At 35.4% G+C, this 21,111-nt stretch overlaps 1 protein-coding gene across 1 annotated transcript; it reads right to left on the bottom strand.

Moving 5' to 3' along the window:
* Positions 1–344: 344 nt before the first annotated feature.
* Positions 345–19,234, bottom strand: LOC120354721. Its single transcript, XM_039442163.1, has 7 exons — positions 19,045–19,234; positions 16,170–16,353; positions 10,691–10,848; positions 9,187–9,309; positions 4,987–5,118; positions 1,287–1,379; positions 345–361 (listed from the first exon to the last, which is right to left on the bottom strand). The coding sequence occupies exons 1-7, from the start codon at positions 19,091–19,093 to the stop codon at positions 345–347; spliced, it is 756 nt and encodes a 251-aa protein (XP_039298097.1). The 5' UTR covers positions 19,094–19,234.
* Between the last annotated feature and the right edge of the window lie 1,877 nt (positions 19,235–21,111).

Genomic DNA, 21,111 nt, shown 5'->3' with positions numbered 1-21,111 from the left:
AAAAGTAGACGATAGGCCACGCCCATCAATGGTATGAGATCACTAGGAATATCTTCTCTAATGCTATTTCCTCATTTTCATTCAATCAATTACGCTGGATGAAACCCTTACAAGTCTTAAGTTAGACATTAGCGATTAGTAACAATTTATGAATATTAACATTAACCACTTAAGGCATACAGAAAGGGAACAGAAGGATAAATTTCAACTGAAATAAGACCGTATTTTGAACTGATAACGCTCGGAGTAAACCTTTTCCAATGCTGTTTTTTTTTCTGAATATGTTGAATTAAACATTGATTTCAAGTCAAACTTTAAATTTAATAAATATATTTTAAATTTGACTAAGAAGTGCTTAAAACTGCAATCATCAATAGATAATTATTTGAGCTTGAAAAAGAATAGTTTATAGCCGCACAACATAGCATACCTCATCATAACAAATTTAATTATAATTTGTTATGGGTAGCCTAATTATTATCCATTTTTTCATGTCAATGAATGATACCAATAATCTTGGAAATAATAAAAAACCTATTTCCAGTATTGCAATCAAGAAAATAATTTAATTATGAATTACAATGAGAAGACTTCGTTTTACCAACTTTTCATACGGTATCCTATTATATTAAGCGAACAATTTCTCCAACTAAATTTTAGTTTTAGTCAATTCATTTCAAAGTTCATCAAATCAATTCAACTTGTAATATAAGCAGAAGTAGAAGATAAATTAATTAATTAAATTATGAATAAATCAACTAATCCTATAAATTCAGTAACTCAAAAGTCGTCTTTCTTGCATGCATCACAAGCACGTGACATAACAATCGACGTGGGAACAGTCAACGGAAACAACCGATTGTTAACGAAGTTAGCCGATGTTAGAGTAGTAGCCACGCCTACCGGTCCGTTTCTGCTGCAATCTCTATTCTGGACTTCAGTTCCATGGTTTTCTCACTTCCATGATTAAACCCTATTTAGAGTATCACATACTATTTATTAATAATTTCTCATTAGAAATATATGAAAAATATTTTTGAATGATTTAAAAATAAATTTCCATAATTGGGATTGAATATTTTGTTAGTTAATTATATTTCTACATGTTAAAAGACGATTTGACAAAGTTGTAGAGCTAGAAAATATTAGTGCTATATGCCTTATCAAATGATAGACATAGATATCAACTCCAATTTAATAAAATACTGTCATTACAACGGGGACCTCACTAAAGAGAGTTGAATCAAAACAAATCGTCTCAAGCCAAATTGAGAAAATAAATTTACCAATGACAATGTAGATTGTGGTCTGCAGAAAGTGGATATCATTCAATCGTTGTTGATCAGCAGAAGATATTCCGTTGTCACTGTCGATATATGCTGAAAAACAATAACCATGATATTAAAATTAGGAATATGTAGTCACACAACTAGATTACTCAAATACAATGACAATATCAAATAAGGTTGGCTATGAACGTACACGGCTTAAACACATTTCATCATCATATTGATTTCAATCTAAAGATACATTATTTTCATCATCATATTGATTTCAATCTAAAGATACATTTCATGGAATGCTCCAGAATCTATTTATTATGTCAATAAAATGTCATGTAAAATCTGATTTGGAATCGAAAGTAACCTGCCTCAAGGTCAAATCTTCACTTTTTGTGTAGTTGAGAAGTTGATATTGTGGTAATTATTCATATTGAATGAAAAAGACTAGTAAACTAGTTTATCAGAGATTGACAATGGTGTAATAACCGAAACCGGTCTTTCTAAGTATCAATAAATCTGTGGCTTTTTGACAATTTCTTAGTCTTTTTCATTCAAGTCAAATCTTCATTTATGATAGAGATATTTCCAGAAATATGCACTATTCAATATTTCTTAGTCTTTTTCATTCAAGTCAAATCTTCATTTATAATAGAGATATTTCCAGAAATATGCACTATTCAATATTTCTTAGTCTTTTTCATTCAAGTCAAATCTTCATTTATAATAGAGATATATCCAGAATATGCACTATTCAATACATCATGGAATGTCCCAAAAATTATTTAACTATCCCAATAATTAAAAAAAATCATTTGTCACTGGCTTGTGCACATTTGATTGTACATTTCAATAAACATCAAATATAATATGAGCTTAGGACCAGTTGCATTGGACTACGAATAAAATTTTACATAAGTTCTGACCGATTTAAAACATATTGGTGAATCGAAAAATTATCAAGCCAATGGTTATTGAGATAATACAATAGTTTCTGGTACATAAATGAAATTTACCGAATACTTTTAATCAAATCTAGAAGTTTTGATTACTTCAATTGAAATGTCCATTAACAAGGATGTCAATCAGAAGTGATCATAAGGTGGGCCGTCCACTAGAACAGTTTTCGTCCGAACTAGCATCGGCCGAAAACTACCGAACGCGACCGAACGGTCCCCCAACAAAGAAAGAAATAGATGCTCGTCCATTGCAACAGGTTCATACGGCCGATCAATTTTTTGATCCGAATTGAATGGGATTTTCCGGCTCTATACGGCCGAACTAACTTGTCGAGCTGAGACAACCAAGTGTTCCTAACCTAAAATTGTTTCACAGTCTTGTTCGTTTTTTGAAGTTGTTCGCGGCGCGTATATCTGTACGCACCTTTAGATATTGTTATTGCGCATAAATTTAGGTTATGGATTGTCCCATGCACGATAAAATGAAACGCATTTCAAAGCTGCGGCTATACAGAATACTGATCAGACCAGTGGCCACTTATGGTGCTAAGACGTGGACGCTGACTAGTAGAGAAGAGTAAACCTTGCGTGTTTTTGAATGAAAAATCGGAACGGAAGATGGGTGGCACATTAGAAATAATTTGCCAATTGCCAATTTTATGGAACCAGAAGATATTGTGCGAGCTATCAGGGCGCAAAGGTCAAGGTGGGCCGTCCACTAGAACCGTTTTCGTCCGAACTAGCATCGGCCGAAAACGCGACCGAACGATCCCCCAACAGAGAAAGGAATAGATGCTCGTCCATTGCAACAGGTTCATACGGCCGTGCACGGCCGATCAATTTTTTGATACGTATTGAATGGGATTTTCCGGCTCTATCCGGCCGAAATAACTTGTCGAGCTGAGACAACAAAGTGTTCCTAACCTGAAATTGTTTCACAATCTTGTTTGTTTTTGTTTTTTGAAGTTGTTCTGTTTAATAAAGTTGTAACTATGGACAATGAGAAGTTGATAAGTTTGGTTCAAGAGCATGTTTCATTGTGGGATATGCGAGACAAAAGGTATCACCGTTGTGATATTCAAAGGAATCTGTGAACAAAGACTGCTTAGTAATGAATCAATCTAGCAATTTCATTGCTAATAATGAAAAATCTAGTGGATATTTGTTGAAGGTAAGATTATTGTAATGAATAACTATTTAGTGGATATTTGTTTATTCAATTTTCAAAATTTCAATATAATAATTGTTTATGAAAAATTTTGTTGTCTATGATAGTATTAATTCAATAATTGGCAACTAGACTGACGTAAACGGTTCCAATGGACGACCATATGCGGCCGAATTAACAGCCGACAGATTCGTCCGATCCAAAGGCCGAACGGATCGGTTGAATACGGTTCCAGTGGACGGTTACACTAACTCAATAATCCCAAGAGCCAACTCGACGAGATACAAAATTGGCTCTGCCCTTCTCGATAGTTCAATATCAAAGTCATATCTGTTGAGGTGAAGAAATTTGAACAGTGATGACCATTCGACCACAAAGATAATTAACAAAATATGGTGAGAAACGTGATTTATTACGTGAGTTATAATATTGTAGTTTTTATTAGATATTTATGATGATAACTTATCTGATGTACTGTTGAAACAATTTGTTTATTCTATATATTATATTCGTATGGTCAGGGGAAAAACATAATAGGTACTCCTCACTATAGAAGAGACGTCAAGAAAAATTAAAATCATATGATTGCCAGTTGAGTAGCTTTGTCAATAAATAAATAAAATGAAAATAGAGTTACATGAAAACACGATATAAACGTTTAGATTGGCACTTGCAGGTGACTCAGCCACTGGAGAGCATCTGGACTAAGAGTGAGGAGACCTGCAGCCCCAGTTGGCAACCTGTATAGTGGGAACTCATCGGTAATATGGTGGAGCGTTTGCATTTCACCGCACTCACAATCTGCTGACTCCGCAAGACCCCATTTATGGATTGTCGCTTTTACCCTACTGCAACCAGTCCTTACCCTATTTAGGCGCACCCATGTTTTCCTAGGCAGAGAGAAACCCGTCGGGAGGGCAGATACGTTGATTCTATCTCTATTCTCACCTCCCAACAGTTGACATCGCTCTTGCCATACAGTCAAGGCTTGCTGGTTACTCATTCTGTTGCTCAGCCATGGGGGTTTGCGGGATTTCAGTCTCAGAACTGGTTGAGGGTCGAGAAATTGATGAATGGGGAGAGACTGATTTCTATCTATCTGATCCCATAATCTACTGGTAGATTTTGAGCGACGGAGATCTGGCGGTTCAATGTGCGAGAGTGCAGGTAGCCAATGTTTATTCTATTATTCATACTATTTGTAAGGTTTTCTTTTTTCCGAATAAAGCTGAATTCACTCACAACAGTTACTGTGAAAATATAATTGCCACTAGTTCTAAATGGACTATCCCACTCAGCCCGGTCAAGTATGAATAATCCCATTACAACTTATAGGAATTATACTTTCACTGTTCAATGTTGTGTGCAAATCCATCTTTAATTTTCATTTCAAATGGAAAATATTGATCCATTCACAAGAGACTTTTATGTAAAAAAGGACGATTAAAAAGAAACTGAGCGGAATTAAATAAAGTACACTATATTTGTTTCGACTGTAAGTACACAGTCACTAGTTTTGAGGAGACATTCAGCATATTTTTTAATTACAGTTGGAATATTCTGAAAATATTATACTCACGTTTATGAATTTCTGAGCAACAAGCGAGTCTGACAGTGGCTGTGCAATTAGCATCAATGAACTGCTGACAGCACCATGAGACTGGAATACATCTTCCATCACATGTGAGTTTTCCTTGACAAGGCGACGTCCCTAGAAAAAAAACTCCATTGAAAAAAGTTCTCATACTTTCTGAATATAAAATAAAACCTTTTTATATGCAATACAAACAATTGAAGGTCCTGCCAAACCCGATTTATATCTATTCAAGAGATATTGTTTATTGTTTTTGAAGGGACGGATTCAAGGATCCAAAGGTTCAAAGAACCCCACACGTCAACCGAAGCTTATTGTGTTCCCAAGTAGTATGTTAGTTAGGCAAACCAATACCTATGTAGAGATTAGGAAAATTCTCATTAAAGCAACCACTGAGAATCACATTACAAAAAATTAATGAACTAATGACTGTTTGGGCGGTAATAGTTGGCGAATAATTGATATGCAAAATGGACTATATTGCATACAGTTTACAACAATATATTAAAAAAAAAGAATGATTTACCCGTTAGTCGGTCAGGGTAAGGGTATATGTGACTGTACTACCTGCAGGGTTCCAGAATAAGCGAATTATAAATGGCGGTAAAAAATTAGCGTAGAGTTGTTTCTTCGTTGAGATTGGATATACAACTAATTACATTATTACTTTACTTTACTTTTCTTGTTCGTCACAATTATTTAAACTGCATTAAGGGAGCAACGATCCCGCAGTATATGACACGTCAAAGTTTAATCTAATATTTGCCATCCCTCCTATTTCAACACAACAGATCCCACATAACATACATCAATCAAACATTATTCAACAAGGAAGTCTGCTAACCTGTACGGACACAATACAATAAGGAATTCCCTGAATGTCTTTTGAACTCCTTCAAGCCATCAATTTCTCTTATGTGAGATGGGATTGAATTAAATATTTTCATTCCCATATAAAACGGGCCACTCTCCAGCAGGCTAAGTCTGTGGTGTGGGCAAACAAAACCTCTAAATCTTGTATTATGAGGATGACTCACCTGGCTATTCTCATACATTCGTCTATTTTTAATAACGAAGATTGCTAAATCTAATAAATAAAAAGCAGGAGCCGTCAGCAATCTCTTTTCTTTAAAATAAGGTCTGCAAGAACGCATTGTATTAATCTTATAAATTATCCTAATGGCTTTCTTCTGCAGTATGAATATTCCATTATTCTCTATACTTTTTCCCCCAAAAAATACTCCATATCTCATAACTGACAGAAAATAAGCGTGATAACCAAAAGAACCGTTTTTCAAGGAAAGAATCAAAGTATCCTGACGGTGGCCATCTTTTCTTGACTGCCTATCTGATAAGCCTCTATCGCTGGCCTCTACAATGACATGTCGAAACAAGTTGTGTTTAATTGAGCAAAAAAAAAAGAGTACTAGAAATGTTCCAGTGGAACGAACAATTAAATTAAATCGTTGGTGGTGAGGATGTGGTCCGTCTCATTAAGGCTGTGCAAAGGCTAAAAATAAACTTTCTAGTAGTGATATTTCTCAAAGTTTCTCGATTTGTATATCATCAAGCTATCAAAATGAAAAAGTTTTCTCAGGAAAACATTTTTTTTCCGATCATTACTTTTTGAGATATGAGCGCCTGAAGTTTGAATTTTTTGGGACAGAACATTTCAAATTCGGTAAGATATAAATCCATGAGATTTAGAGGATGGATTCTTCATGGTATTGTTGATCTAGTAAAACAAAAATTTTCTGAAAATATCAATTTTTGAAAAAGTTATTCAATTTACCAAAAATAACTAAAAATAACTCAACTAAAAGTTATTTCTGGTTATTTTTAGTAAATTGAATAACTATCTTAAAAATTGATATTTTGAGAAAATTTTTGTTTTACTAGATCAACAATACCATGAAGGATCCATCCTCTAAATCTCATGAATTTATCTCTTACCGAATTTGACATTTTTCTGTGCCAAAAATTTAAACTTTAGGCGCTCATATCTCAAAAAGTAATGATCAGAAAAAATGTTTCCCTGAGAAAACTTTTTCATTTCGATAGCTTGATGATATAAAAATCGAAGAACTTTGTAAAATATCACGAGTAGAAAGTTTATTTTTAGCCTTTGCACAGCCTTAAATCACAAAGATTGCGCTGGGCTGGTCATGTTGAGAGAATGGCAGAGCATCGAATGCAAAGAGCAATTTATAAGGCCAGGATGGAAGGCAGAAGACGACAGGGGACACCACGCAACCGATGAAGTGGAGGATGATCTCCTTAAGATGGGGATAATAGCATGGAGACGAAAGACTGTGGCCGTTATGTGTGGAGGGCTCTTGTGCGAGAGGCTAAAGCCATAGAGAAACAATAGCATAAGAATATATCCCATGGTATAGGGCGTTTATGTCGCAACTTTTACTGTTATCTCAAGCCGATAGTCCACGTAGTTCTTTCCCGTGAAGCTTTATGACGCTGGTAGTCTCTCATATTGTGCCGTTCATGCACTCTTACCCGGTCAAAACAGTAAAAATCGCCAATAATCGACAGTAATCGGCTTGAGATAACAGTGCTTCTTTCAAAATATCAAAGTGCTTTTTCAACAGTAATTTTCTCAAAATATCAATTTTTAAGATAGTTATTCAATTTACTAAAAATAACCAAAAATAACTTTTAGTTGGGTTGTTTTTGGTAAATTGAATAACTTTTTCAAAAATTGATATTTTCAGAAAATTTTTGTTTTACTAGATCAACAATTCCATGAAGAATCCATCCTCTAAATCTCATGGATTTATATCTTACCGAATTTGAAATGTTCTGTACCAAAAATTCAAACTTCAGGCGCTCATATCTCAAAAAGTAATGATCGGAAAAAACATTTTTTCCTGAGAAAACTTTTTTCATTTTGATAGCTTGATGATATACAAATCGAAAAACTTTGAAAAATATCACGAGTAGAAAGTTCATTTTTAGCCTTTGCACAGCCTTAAAAGTCCTCATCTCAAGACAGATTTAGCCTATATAAGAAATATAATTTTTTTCATCACAGAAATATAAATCTATTCACAATCCGTAAAAAATCACGGGAAACAGAGCCAAGAAAATATTGATAAATGGATCCAAAAAAATTACTTTGATTTAGGAACAAGACATAGTAACATATATTTTCTCCATTTCTAACCACCACATTGTATCCTATTTTCCATTCCAATCTATTTTCAAAGAATAAGAGAAAACTCAAGAATGAGAAAGTTATAAGAGAAAGTTTATCTAGAATTTCCTCAAACATGGAATCTATATTTTATTCTTCTGTAATGTATGAAAATATTCCGCTATTTATAACTATTTATATTTTGTGTGCTATTGGCTAGCACACAAGTTTTATTTTATGCTAGTCGAGCCTAAAGGAATGAATATGAATGTATTCACAAATTTTGCAGTGTTGTAGATTATTATTTTATATTTAACGTTATATCACAGAGAAACGATAGCGTAAGTAGATATCCCATGGTATAGGGCGTTTATGTCGCAACTTTCACTGTTATCCCAAGCCGATAGTTCACATAGTTCTTTCCTATGCAGCTGTGTGACGCTGGTAGTCTCTCAAATTGTGCCGTTCATACACTCTTACACTCCCAACAAAACAGTAAAAATTGACAATAATCGTCAGTAATCGGCTTGGGATAACAGTAAAAGTTGCGACATAAATTCCCTATACCATGGGATATCTACTTACGCTATTGTTTCTCTATGGTTATATTGAGATAATTATGATTGAGCACTGATATGTGCATTCATTCATTTATTTATACTTCATTGCATTTTCAAATAAATTGAATTTGAATTATGAACTGTTCTGTAGCAACAGTCTTATGGAGTACAGCGCTGCCAGATTTCAAAGAATCCCGAGATCCTGTGGAATAATTGTGAGAGAGAAAGAGCGCAAAAGAGTATGGGTCTTTTTGATAGAATCGGCATAAAAACGGCAACCGTGTGCTCCTATTGAACATTGACTCCGTGCTGCAAACCAAGGTTTCATGTTTCTTTACGTTCTACACACAAAAATGCCAAAGGTCAGTTTAGTATTGAATTCTCAGTTTGTCGTACTCCGACCTTTTTTATCATCAACACCACCAACTTCAGATTTCCTGAGAGAACATATTTTTAAAAAAAGAGAGAGTGACTTACCACAATTTCGTTCAGATTCATCCTCCCCATCAGCACAGTCTAACCTTCCATCACAAACATATCTTTGATGAATACATGTTTCTGAGTTGCATGAAAAATGGTTTTTACCGCAATGACCCTTCCCTGGAAAATAATGAATTCAAGAGGAATTTATATTAGAGTAGAACATGTCTTGTAGTAATTATAATGTGATGTCGCTTATTTAAACTCATCAAAATAAATAGGCGGAATCAATTTGGAAAGTTAATTTTCACACCTGTATCTCATAAAATATTCATTCATAATTTATTAGTATTCAATTGAATTGATGTTGAAATTTAGTTTTAAAATACTGTAGCTGTATATTCTGACTTGAAAATCTTCAACTTGATTCGAAAGACACCATTATCTTTTAGTAGGTTAATTCCATGCTTAATAAAAGCAGTTTCTAATCAGCAACAACAGTAAATGACATTTAAAAGAGTTCAGAATCGTTAAACCAGCTGCAGTGTGATTTATGTCAAAAATCAGCATGGCTTGAATAGAGGTAGTAGCCGATGACTGTCTCACTGAATCTGACCGTTGTATTCATATGGGATGTCAAAAAATACACGAATAACATGTAATCGAAAAATAATTCCATAAATAAGTGATTCTGTTCAAAGACTTTCATCAGCAAAAGACGTGCCTTGCTTCAGAAATCAAATGATAAATTATGATAATTATTTTCTTGCATCTGATTCATCTTATTTCTTTATTCCTTGATCTATATTGATCAAACACCTATCTCATCACTTTTAACTGAATGTCTTGATTTATTAACTTCACACAATAATAAATATATCCAAATAATTCTCAAAGCTGGAACACTAAAATCTAAGGGTATGATCACATTGGATGTGTGTATATGCAAGGGCACTTCAGATCATGCATGAGCCGAGAAACAAAATCTGGAAAGAGCCATTGAAACAAGTTGTGACACGTCAGTGTGTGTTTGTGTTCCTATTGATCCTTCCACATTTTGTTTCTTATCTGCGCGTTTGGTTTTCATGACCACGCGAGCACTTGTACACATACACAACCAATGTGATCATATCCTTATTGATTCAGTTTTTCAACTGAATATTAGTTAAACTGTGCTGCATAAGTATTTTTTTCAACTATTCAAAGATTGTCATTATTGGGCTATTAAAATTCACGTACGTCAAACTGATTTTCCAAAATTCCAAACACAGTAAACACAGAATACGTGATCCCAGTATGACATTGAATAAGCGCAAGTGAATTTGTGAACTGGTAATTAGCAATTTAAAAAGTATTCATTACATTTTCACGCACACAAATGCCAACTGAATGCTGTCGTTTCCTACCGCGAACAGAGTACCATAAATGGTTACAGTATAAATAGTAATAAAAATAAAAATCTCAGTACCCGTTTTTGAATTATTTAATCACACCATGTTTCAACATTGATGCCATTTTCAAGTGATATCACAGAAAAGAGACAATGGTTACAGTAACTTACTATTATTAATTTTCAGGAAGAAATGTTTCTGAAGGGTGACATTGGTAGATGGTAAGCTAGCCATGCAAGTATAGTTCCCAGCATCAATTTCTTCTAGGGCGTCCATGTATAGATTCAAAGAGTTTGTCTTCAATAGTTTATGGTTCCAGTTTTCATACCTAGAATAGAAACTAATCAATCAAATCAAATCAAATCACTTTTTATTGTCAGAAACACTTTCACATGTTAAAACAATCGTCAAACAAACATTTACACCAATCAATATGTCTAAAGTCATAAAACACTTTTAATTATAGGTAAGTATTGAAGGCGTGCTACTTAAAAGATATTGTATTAAGGCTATGCAAAGAATTCCTCAACTGAATAGAGGCATTTTTGTAGAAGAATAGCTTTGATAGATCTTTTAAATTCTTCGATTTCTAGATGCCTAGTCTCTAGAGGAAGTTTATTGAACAGTTTTATAGAAGTAAATTGCCAGTTTGTCTGAGTGCCAGTATAACGGTGTGAATCTACTCTCACGTCCTCCCTGTGTCTAGTACAATAATTATGTGTATATCACTATTCATAACATATTTACCCACATTCTTCCTCATGTAAATCAAACACACATACACATATAGTGATGGAAGAGTCAACACACCTAATCCTTGAAAGAGAGGTTTACAACTTGCAAGCGGTGGTGCATGGCAAATAATTCTAAGAGCTTTTTTTTTGTAATTTAAAAAGTGTAACAGCCGTAGAGCAATTTCCCCATAGCTGGACACCATAAGCTAAGTGACTATATATGTGCGCATAATAGACACTCATTAAGACATCATGCTCGACAATATTGCTTAGTCTACGCAAAAGAAATATCCCTTTACTGAGCTTACCAGATGTATAATCTATGTGACATTTCCAGTTCAAGTTTGTGTCCAGCATAAGACCTAAGAATTTCAGAGAACCCAAGCAAGTAAACCTCGTATTGAAACTAAATTGGAGGTCACTGGTTTTTAACGAGTTGAGACTCAGATTATTGGAAGCACACCAGTCTTCAATAGTCAATGTGCTTCTCTCAAGCACTGCATTAATATGCTGTTCATCAGTACCACTGACTTTCAAGTGTCTAAAAATCAAGTCCTAAAATTTATTTATTTCAAATAAACCCAATTTTCCGATAAACTGGATTATTTTCATGGTACTGAACAATCCATTACCCAGTATTGAATGAATCCTTGACTTATTCTAAAATTATTAATCATTTTTATAATAGTATAATTTTTATTCACACACGGTGTCCCACCAAGAGGTTTACACGTTCAAGTTTATATTACGTGCCCATTCATGCACCGAACTTTTCAAATTTTACACAGTTTACAAAGTAGGTTGTAAAAATATAAAAATATTCTAGGAAAATTTCAGCTCCCTAACCTCCGTAGAAACAAAATGGCGTCAGTAGTTTTTCCAAGAAGCGAATTGGAAAATTTTCAATATGCCGCCATTTTGTTCCTACGAAAATTAGGGAGCTGAAATTTTCCCAGAATATTTTTAGAACCTACTTTGTAAACTGTGTAAAATTTGAAAACGGTCGGTGCTTGAATGGCCACTTAATATAAAATGAAACGTGTAAACCTCTTCGTAGGACACCATGTATAATGTAGCACATAGCTTCTATGCAACTCTATTTACGTTATTCCTTTTTAATAAATGTGAGATCCTCGAATTTTGCTTTGTTCCCTTCGGTTGGTATGATATTATGTTCTGGGGTAATGCCACTAAGATTGGAAAGGTGTTGATTATGTAGAAGTGAGCAATTAGAATAATGAGTAGAGCTGATAGAATTGCCAACTGTAACCCACTTTTTTGAGCTTAGCACTCTTACATTGATAAACCTCTGTAACTGCAGTAGCCTGATACACACTCATAGATGTAGGGAGACGCTCCAGTACACACCAAACGTTCATGGAATCAAAACTCGAGATTTATAATCAATATTCAATAATATTCATAATCAATATTCCCTTTGACCGCCTGGAAAGGCTGAGATCCAGTCATTCGATTATGATTGTACGTTTATTTAATAAGTTGCCCTTCACGTTTAGAAACATGGACCCCAGAGAGTTCAGAAATACTTACTATATTTAGGAGGCTCTGTTTTAATCCTTTTAAGAAGCTGAAGAGTTTCTTCAGCAGCCAGAATCCTATGCTCAATACAATGCTCTACAGCGGCTGAAACCATGTAGGCAGAATGTCATGAATTGACAGACTGGTTGACTTGGATCGATTTTATCTGTAGCCGTTCCAATTTTTGACGTTATCTTATTCATCTAAATATGCCCACGGATCAAGAAAATACTTGGCTGGTACAAGCTGGGGATGCAGTGTGAAGGCTCTGAAAACATCTAGCCTGGCACTAGTATATAGTGCAGCAGAATACTGTTCATCAGTATGGGAGCACAGCACTCATACTAAGAAAATAGACATCACCCTGAATGAGACGATAAGGAAAATAAGTGGTACCATAAGACCCACTGAAACTGAGTGGTTGCCTGTCCTATGCAACATTGTTCCACCAGCATTGAGAAGAAAAGAAAGGATTTATCAGTTGATGAACCGCTTATCCTCCAGACAAGAGCTGCCACTGATGAAGGATATGCTGAATCCACCCCTTAAAAGATTGAGGTCTAGGCATTATATCCGACTGGCAGAAGTTGAGAGACAAGATATTATAGAATTGTGGCGGCAGGAATGGTTTCAGGTCAACATTAAGAATAAGACGTTGGTGGAAGACCCATCTGTGCCTTTGCCTGGAATGCATTTGAAAAAGAAACTTTGGTGCAGGTTGAATCGCTTTCGTACATCTGCAGTCAGGTGTGCTCAAGCACAGACTACTTGGGGCATAGCCACTGACCCCCACTGCACCTGTGGAGATGTGCAGACGATGCAGCACTTGGTGGAAGACTGCCCACTGTATTCCTGTATTCCTGTATTCCACTGTATTCACCTGGCGGATGAGCGTGCCATGTCATGGCTGGAGGGGACTGTGGGAGAGCTTGGCATTTGACCTACCAAAAATGAAGAAAGCCCGACGAGACATATTTATGTTGAATATTATAAACCCTATATGTACGTTTGATTCATTAGTTTGTCTATAGGTCTATGTTGTTGTTTGTGTGTTTTATTAATGAACTGGGCCTGAAAAAGCTATAAAAATATATATATATATATATATATATATAATATAGGAAAATACTCATCCATCTCTTCTATGAAATTGTTATCCGAAATTGGTCGGCATTAATTTGTTTCAATGTTGGTTGTGTTGTTTAATGTTTCAATGTCGACATATTTCAATGTTTGATAAGTTATCCGAAAATATATTAATGTCGACAAAATATTTAATAGATGAAAGTAGTCAGTGTCAAAGAGAATTAAATATCACTGACCACAAGAATAAGTTGCCGACCAAACAATTAGTAATGTTTTTAATGTTTTAATTAGTTCCTTACTTTGGGGGGAGTGTCACACCATTTATAGATGCTCATATGTTTTGATAATTTTTTCTATGAGTATTAGAATTACCAAAATTTACTAACATGTGTATATTATTAATGTTGAAATTATAATGCATAGTTCAACATTTTAGCGAATACAAGAGGTGGAATTCGAACTCAAAATACTGTTCAATTTACTGTTATTGATGTTCATTTTATGTTCGAAGCCTCTCGCTGATGGCAAAACATTCATGATGAACATGTGTGTCTGAGCATGATAAACATGTTCATCATGCAAATTTGTCATCAGCGAGAGTCTTCGAACAAAACTCAGCTGTTTAACATCATTTAGGATCGATAGCGTCATGTCAGAAGTAAAATACAAAAACAAAACTAAAAAAAAAATAATTCATCAAGATTGTAGTAATCAAATTCAAATCGAAAATTGAATATCATTCAAGGCCTTGGTCTTCAACTTAATGGCACTTTAGCCAGGTAGCATTTGGAACAGGTCATCATTCAGAAATTCCTAGACATCGTAATAAGCCCTGGTTCTCAGGAACCCGGTCACAACTCTCTCGAACACGCTAAGGTCCAACTGCTTCACCCCTAAAGGCAGCCTGTTGAAGTAGCATAGTGCTGAACTCCTATAGCATACCCGCAATCTCTGGAGGCGCACCCTGGGTATGTCAAACAGCACTCGATGCCTAGTGTTGTGGTAATGCACATCAGTCAGAGTCAAATTTTGATGATTCTTCTTGGCGTACATAAGGCAGAGAAGGAGGAAGTGGCTGATTACAGTAAGAATACCCAGCTTAGCAAAAATAGGCTTGCAATGAGCAAGATGTTCGCTTGCAGTAATGATCCTGGCAGCCCGTTTTTGCAGCTTTAGTATGTCCACAACTTTGGCTGAATGACCTCACATGAGTAGAGACCGTAGAAAGTGGAAAAGTGCATGATACATCATTACCTCCGTCACATATCCCCTCAGCTCAAGCAAAAGAAAACAGATTCGGGACAGTGCCTTGGTCACTTGCTGAATGTGGATGGCCCAGCCGAGCTTTAAATCCAGCCTGAAGCCCAGCAGCTTCACAGGCTCCTGATCATGGCGCGACAAACTGCAGATGATGTTATGTCTTGCTCTCATTTAGCCCGAAACGATTTACCAGGAACCAAGACCGCAGATGCTCTGTCGACCTCTCCAACACCTGCTGAAGGTCAATGCCAGGTGACAGCAACGATGTATCATCAGCAAGATGCACCATTGTCATCTAGGTCGTTGATCATCACGATGAACGAATTGGCCCCAGAAGTGAACCCTGAAGTACCCCAAAACTCACAAGGAGTGGACAGGAAGCAGCCAACGACACCACCTGTGTCCTCCCAGTTGGGTATGACTCCAAGATGTTCAGAGCAGAGTCCACAGCCCCATAGTAGTGAAGCTTCTTGATCAGCATCAGCAGGTGAGGGTCAATACAATCAAACGCTCAGCTCAAATCACAAAATGTAAGTGCCAGAGACTCACCATCCTAAAACACTGAATCAATTTTCTCAGCCACTCTTATTCACTGCATCAACAGTTGAACTCCCTCTACGAAAACCAAACTGCATACTTGAGAAAAGGTTGTTTCTCTCAAAAAGCTCCTCTTGTTGGGGCTCAATTACAATGATACAAACATAATTCAACCTTAAATTGGGTATTGAAGGAAAAATGAACAACAAAAAATCAAAGATACAAAAACCTATCCTCAAAAAATTATATTCGAAGCTTTTCGCTGAGATGACACAACATTGGTCAGTCTTAGGTAGACTTACGTATAACTTAGGTAGAATGTGTGCCTGACGGTTGCCGTTTTTGCCACAAAGCGGAGATGTAAGCTGACATAAGGCTTAACACGTAAATATCAATCACTATAATTATATTCTTTCTCATGAAAATTGAGAAATTTTCTCAATTTTAATGAATATATGCAAGGTATCATGAATGAATACATTTTTCAACAGACCTGTTTTGCACATCTATTGGCGTAATCCATTCTAGATAGAATTTGTCTGCATTCGCTCCAATGATACTGCATGTAGCATTCAAGGTATCATCAATTCGTTTGAAAAGGAATTCAGTAGTCGACATCAGAGGAAGTATTTTGATTTCAGGATAATGGTCAGTCAAAGAAGAGTCTCCATCCGTACCTGAAAATTGTTATAGATATCAATAGAATTCAATTATATCCTTGCTTATAATTTGTAGATAAATGCTGCTTCAGATAACAAACATCATACCGGTACTCGTGGAAGGCATAATTAAGCCAAATGGGCCAGAATACACAGTGAGCGACCATAGGTGTAAACAGGCGTCTCTAGACGTGTGGTTAGAGCCATCACGGCTAGAGCACATAACCTATAAATTAATTGGATTTTTATGTTGTATGAACGTCAAGACGGCAAATGAATTATTAGAAATGTTGGCTACTATATTGCTTTTACGATTTATATCTAATGAATTTATAGGTTATGTACTCAAGCCGTGACGGTTCTAACCACGCGTCAAGAGACGCCTGCTTATAGCTGCATTCTCTGCATTCACTCCAGTCGACTCTCCCGCATTTGCTTTCTGCTGCTCAAGATGAGGGGCCTGGTGACTGAGAAGTACCTGATAATGATGTATCATGCGCTCTTCCATTGCCACATTACCTATGGCTTGCTTCTGTAGGGTCATTCAGCGGGGGCTGCTGATGTGCTGAGACTGCAAAAGAGGGCTATAAGAATTATAACAGGCAGCGATCATCTTGCCCACTGCAAGCCCATCTTTGCTCGCCTTGGTGTACTGACTGTCTTCAGCCATTACATCCTCCTGTGCTTAGTGTATGTCAAGAAGATACAGCATACTCTAGCTGCCCGTAGTGACATCCACCGCCACAACACCAGGCGCAGTGAGCTGTTGGATATCCCCAGGAGACGCCTCCACCGATCACAGGCCAGTTACAGGATTTCAGCCCTGAAATTCTACAACAAGCTACCTAATAGTGTGAAGCAATTGGATGAGGCCGCCTTCAGGAGAACCGTCCGGAAGCTACTGTGTACAAAGGCATACTACAGTGTGAACGAATTTATGGGTGATAATTTGAATTTTTATTGAGAGCATGAGCGCTGGATCACTGCCATCTGAACTGTTACAGTTTTTTTTCATGTGTTTGTACGTGTTTTGATTTTTTGACGCCATCGATCCCGCAATTGTGGGTAATGGATGAAGCTGAAGGTATTAAGGTCTCGATACACCTCTAGGGAATTGCACCTTAAGATGGCTCTAATCTCAAATCGCTCTCTGTGAGTCAAGGGCTTAAAGTAGTCAAATTTACTTGAATTCAAAGTATGAAGCAAAAGAAAACTATGTATGAAGAAGAAAACTTGGAGATTAATTAGTTTTTTTACTTCATAATCATAATTATACTTTTGAGGTTATGATATGGTCAAGTTTTCCTAACCTTGAGCCAACTCCTCTGAATATGATTCATGAGTTATAAAATCGCTTCCCCGTGGTTCAGAACCCACCTAAAACTGTAGGTCCATTCATCTCTCATAAACATCCGCATTATTAAATAAAAAAAAATTGAATAAATAAAATTTGAATTTGAATTTGAATTACCCACGCACAAGCCTAGAGCTCATGTGGGTATCACCCTCAGCAAAAAGAAAAAACGTTTGTTTCTTTCAAAACAAATACGCGCACAAAGTACTACATACAAAATCGGGAATAAGTAATAGAAGTTTACAGCTAATGAGTAAATTATAGTTTATGGAAACTAACCTAAGCTACTCAACTATATCACCCATGAAAGCCTGATAGATTCGGGCCCGGTTGCAAAAAAGCCGGTAAAATTTTAACCGTGATTAATTTCATGAGAACAAATCAGAGAAGGCTTTTTGATAAGACGGCTTCTCTGATTGGTTCTCGTGGATTTAATCACGGTTGAAATTTAACCGGCTTTTGTGCAACCGGCACTATAGTGAGGTCCACGTTATAATGACAGTATTTGATCAACTTTGGTTTTGCTATCCTTGTCTATCATTCGACAAAGCCGGTGGTACTATCCTTTTCTAGGTCCACAACGATGCCAATTATGTTTTTGACAGAGTAGAAATATAATTAATTAATTCAGAGAATCGGCATCGCTATTCTCCTATCTTCATCTACTGCCATTATAACGTGGACCTCACTTTGGGTGTAGTGTTAGTAGTGATCGACAAAAATAAAAATCCTACCCTACCAAGTAATCTTTTTTTCAATATCAATAATCCAAGACACAATAAAATTAAAAATTTGTACAACAAAATTGGCAAATAGTAATGAATTAAATAGCAGTAATTATTGAAACAAGGTTCACTTATTAAATATACTATAAGTAGGCGATACCAGTATTTCCAACACAAGTCAAAACAAAGCTGTTATAGTTAAACAGATGAACACTGAAGCTATTCAAAAAATTCTCTAACATAATAAAGACATCTTTCTATAAGAAAGCCTTTTATGTGTGTGATCAAACTGGATTTAAAGAAAGTAAACCAAAACTATTTTAGCACGCAGAATAAATAATGAATTTGATAAGGAGGTAGGACTACTTACATCAAAATAATGAAAGGTTGGTTTTTGATAAATATTATACTAGGCTATCGCTCACTCATGTTAGACAACAAAAAATTATTGATAAATTATACCAAACGAATTGAATGGGTATAATTTACAAAGTTGCATTTTGTATTAGTATAAATAAAGTAAGATGATGCTTTGTTAGAGTTAGCCATGCTAAGTAGCTATGGCGTATTGGGCAAGTGAAACTGTTATAAAAATACAAAAGATGGGTTGTATAATTAATTCATAATTACCTCCAGCTGTAGAGTACAGAGCAGATAGCAAAAAAAGGAAAAGTACCATAATGGATCATGGCTATTCATTATTGTTTATTGTTGTATGTTTAGTGTACTAAATTATTGAAAATGAAAAGTGAAAACTCCTAGTCCACCATTTTGAGTTTTGAGTTTGAGGCTTGAGCTTGGAGACAAAACCACAGAATAGGTACAAAACACTTGGTCACAAAACCGTATTGCGCATGCACTAGTGTGAAGTTGGTGAAGCGAAAAGATGGTTGAAGCAATGCTGCCAGTACACGAATAATGAAAATAGGTGAACGGTAATGGATAACAGAAAATATCATTTTTTCATAATTTAATATGTCTTATTGGGTACTGCATGATATCATAGGAATATTTGATCTAGTGATAAATTATATTTTACTCTGAGGGTCGTTTGCACAGTCAAAGCTTAAACTCGATTTAATCAACTGGTGGCTCAAACTCAAAATGAAAAACATAAAAAAAATCTAGACTTGATACGGATTCAATCCAGTTTGAAATGAAATTTGGTTTAAACTGTCACGGTGCAAACGGCCCTAAAAATTGTTTTTCATATCATTAACATATAAGACATGAGCGCACTCTGTCTGTACGAGCCATTCTTGGAAAGTTGAAATTGCTCGAATAAACGGTAGACGTTCCATCAGTTGTTTAGGAAAGTGTACTCTATTGAGAGATTTACGTTTGAAGACAGCACCTGAATGATGCCTAGTCACAGAATAAATAGAAATTAATGTATTTACTTTGTGGTAATGCGCAATTCCAGTTAACGTTTTCGTTGGATCAGTTAATTATGTTCTCTGTGATTATGTTTAAGCTGGACTCGCACACAACATTGATGTAATTCGTGTTTATTAAAACAATCTGAATAATATCAGCATATTGCCATATTCAGCAAAAACTCAAACTCCTTAACAAGCCTTTTCTCTTCACAAGAAAAACATTACTTTTGATTTGAAAATGTTCGGAACTTAGTACGGTAGTCGTTACCGGTCGGTACTCGTTATATTTGGCCGCGATTATCAATTATCAAAGAGACAGTTTGTCCATCGCCTACTAGATCTACATGGCCAGTACCTACAGCCGATCAGCTGTTCAAAAGCGTACACTTCAACCCGTGTTTACATTGAAATCCCTTTGTCGAATGGAATTTTTCATGAATAAACGTTAATAATTCAACTGATAACTACTTTTTCGAAAAAAGGGTTGTTATTCTATTTTACCAATAGAATTTTTATCCTTCATCATGAATTTCAAGGTTAGTAATCATTGAGTCCTCTTAATATTCTTAGTTATTGGTTAACCAATTTTTAGGTTAGCCTTGTTTTAAATTAGCTTTTTCAAATTCAAACACGTATTTCAATAAATATTGTCAAAAAATATAATGAAAAGTTGAGTTGCTTGAGCTTTGAATTAGGCCTACCTATTGTTTTTTTTTCAATTTTGATTACAGTATTGCTCAATTTCTACGAGAGGAATTACAATCACGGCTTTTGTAGTATGCTAATATTTATAGCTTTATTAGATTTAAGGAATTTTTAGATTAAACATAATTTTTTTGAAAAGGTAAATTGGTAGTCTATCACTCATTTTATTATATAAGTCACTATTGGAATAAGAATTCTCAAATCATAACAAGAATGGCTTGAAATGGAAAACTTTTGCAGTGTAGGTTATCTTTAGTATTAAAACAGAACCTACAGTACGGTATTTCTAACAATATTATTATAACCTAAACAAAAATATGTGATCAATGATTATACTGCTAGCTTACTCAGTAAAGGTTTTCAATATTCAGCCTGATCCAGTAACTTACATAAATCATTTTTATCTAATCTGTTTCTACTCTTAACAAAGACAGTTTGACACAATTTGAAATTTTATGATTCCCCGATCCAAGACCGTGAGGAATACATCTTACTCATCTGAAGTAAGTACCGGTAAGTAGTGTTCTTTATGGGTTATGGCTGATCGATACAGAGTAAATAATAATTTGTTGCAGAGTGAGATATCAGAGTTCTTGTATTTATATCATATGTA

The sequence above is a fragment of the Nilaparvata lugens genome, chromosome X, assembly GCF_014356525.2.
Source record: "Nilaparvata lugens isolate BPH chromosome X, ASM1435652v1, whole genome shotgun sequence".
Taxonomy (NCBI): domain Eukaryota; kingdom Metazoa; phylum Arthropoda; class Insecta; order Hemiptera; family Delphacidae; genus Nilaparvata; species Nilaparvata lugens.
The sequence above is the reverse complement of the archived record's forward strand: the minus strand, read 5'-3'. Positions and strand labels throughout refer to the sequence as shown.

Excerpts from the sequence above, each read along its gene's own strand:
- LOC120354721 (XM_039442163.1), bottom strand. The coding sequence starts at position 19,093 with ATGGTACTTTTCCTTTTTTTGCTATCTGCTCTGTACTCTACAGCTGGA. Across the intron at positions 16,354-19,044 it reads TCTGTACTCTACAGCTGGAG|GTACGGATGGAGACTCTTCT; the intron begins GTAATTATGAAT and ends AACAATTTTCAG. Across the intron at positions 1,380-4,986 it reads TTGCTCAGAAATTCATAAAC|CATATATCGACAGTGACAAC; the intron begins GTGAGTATAATA and ends ATTGTTTTTCAG.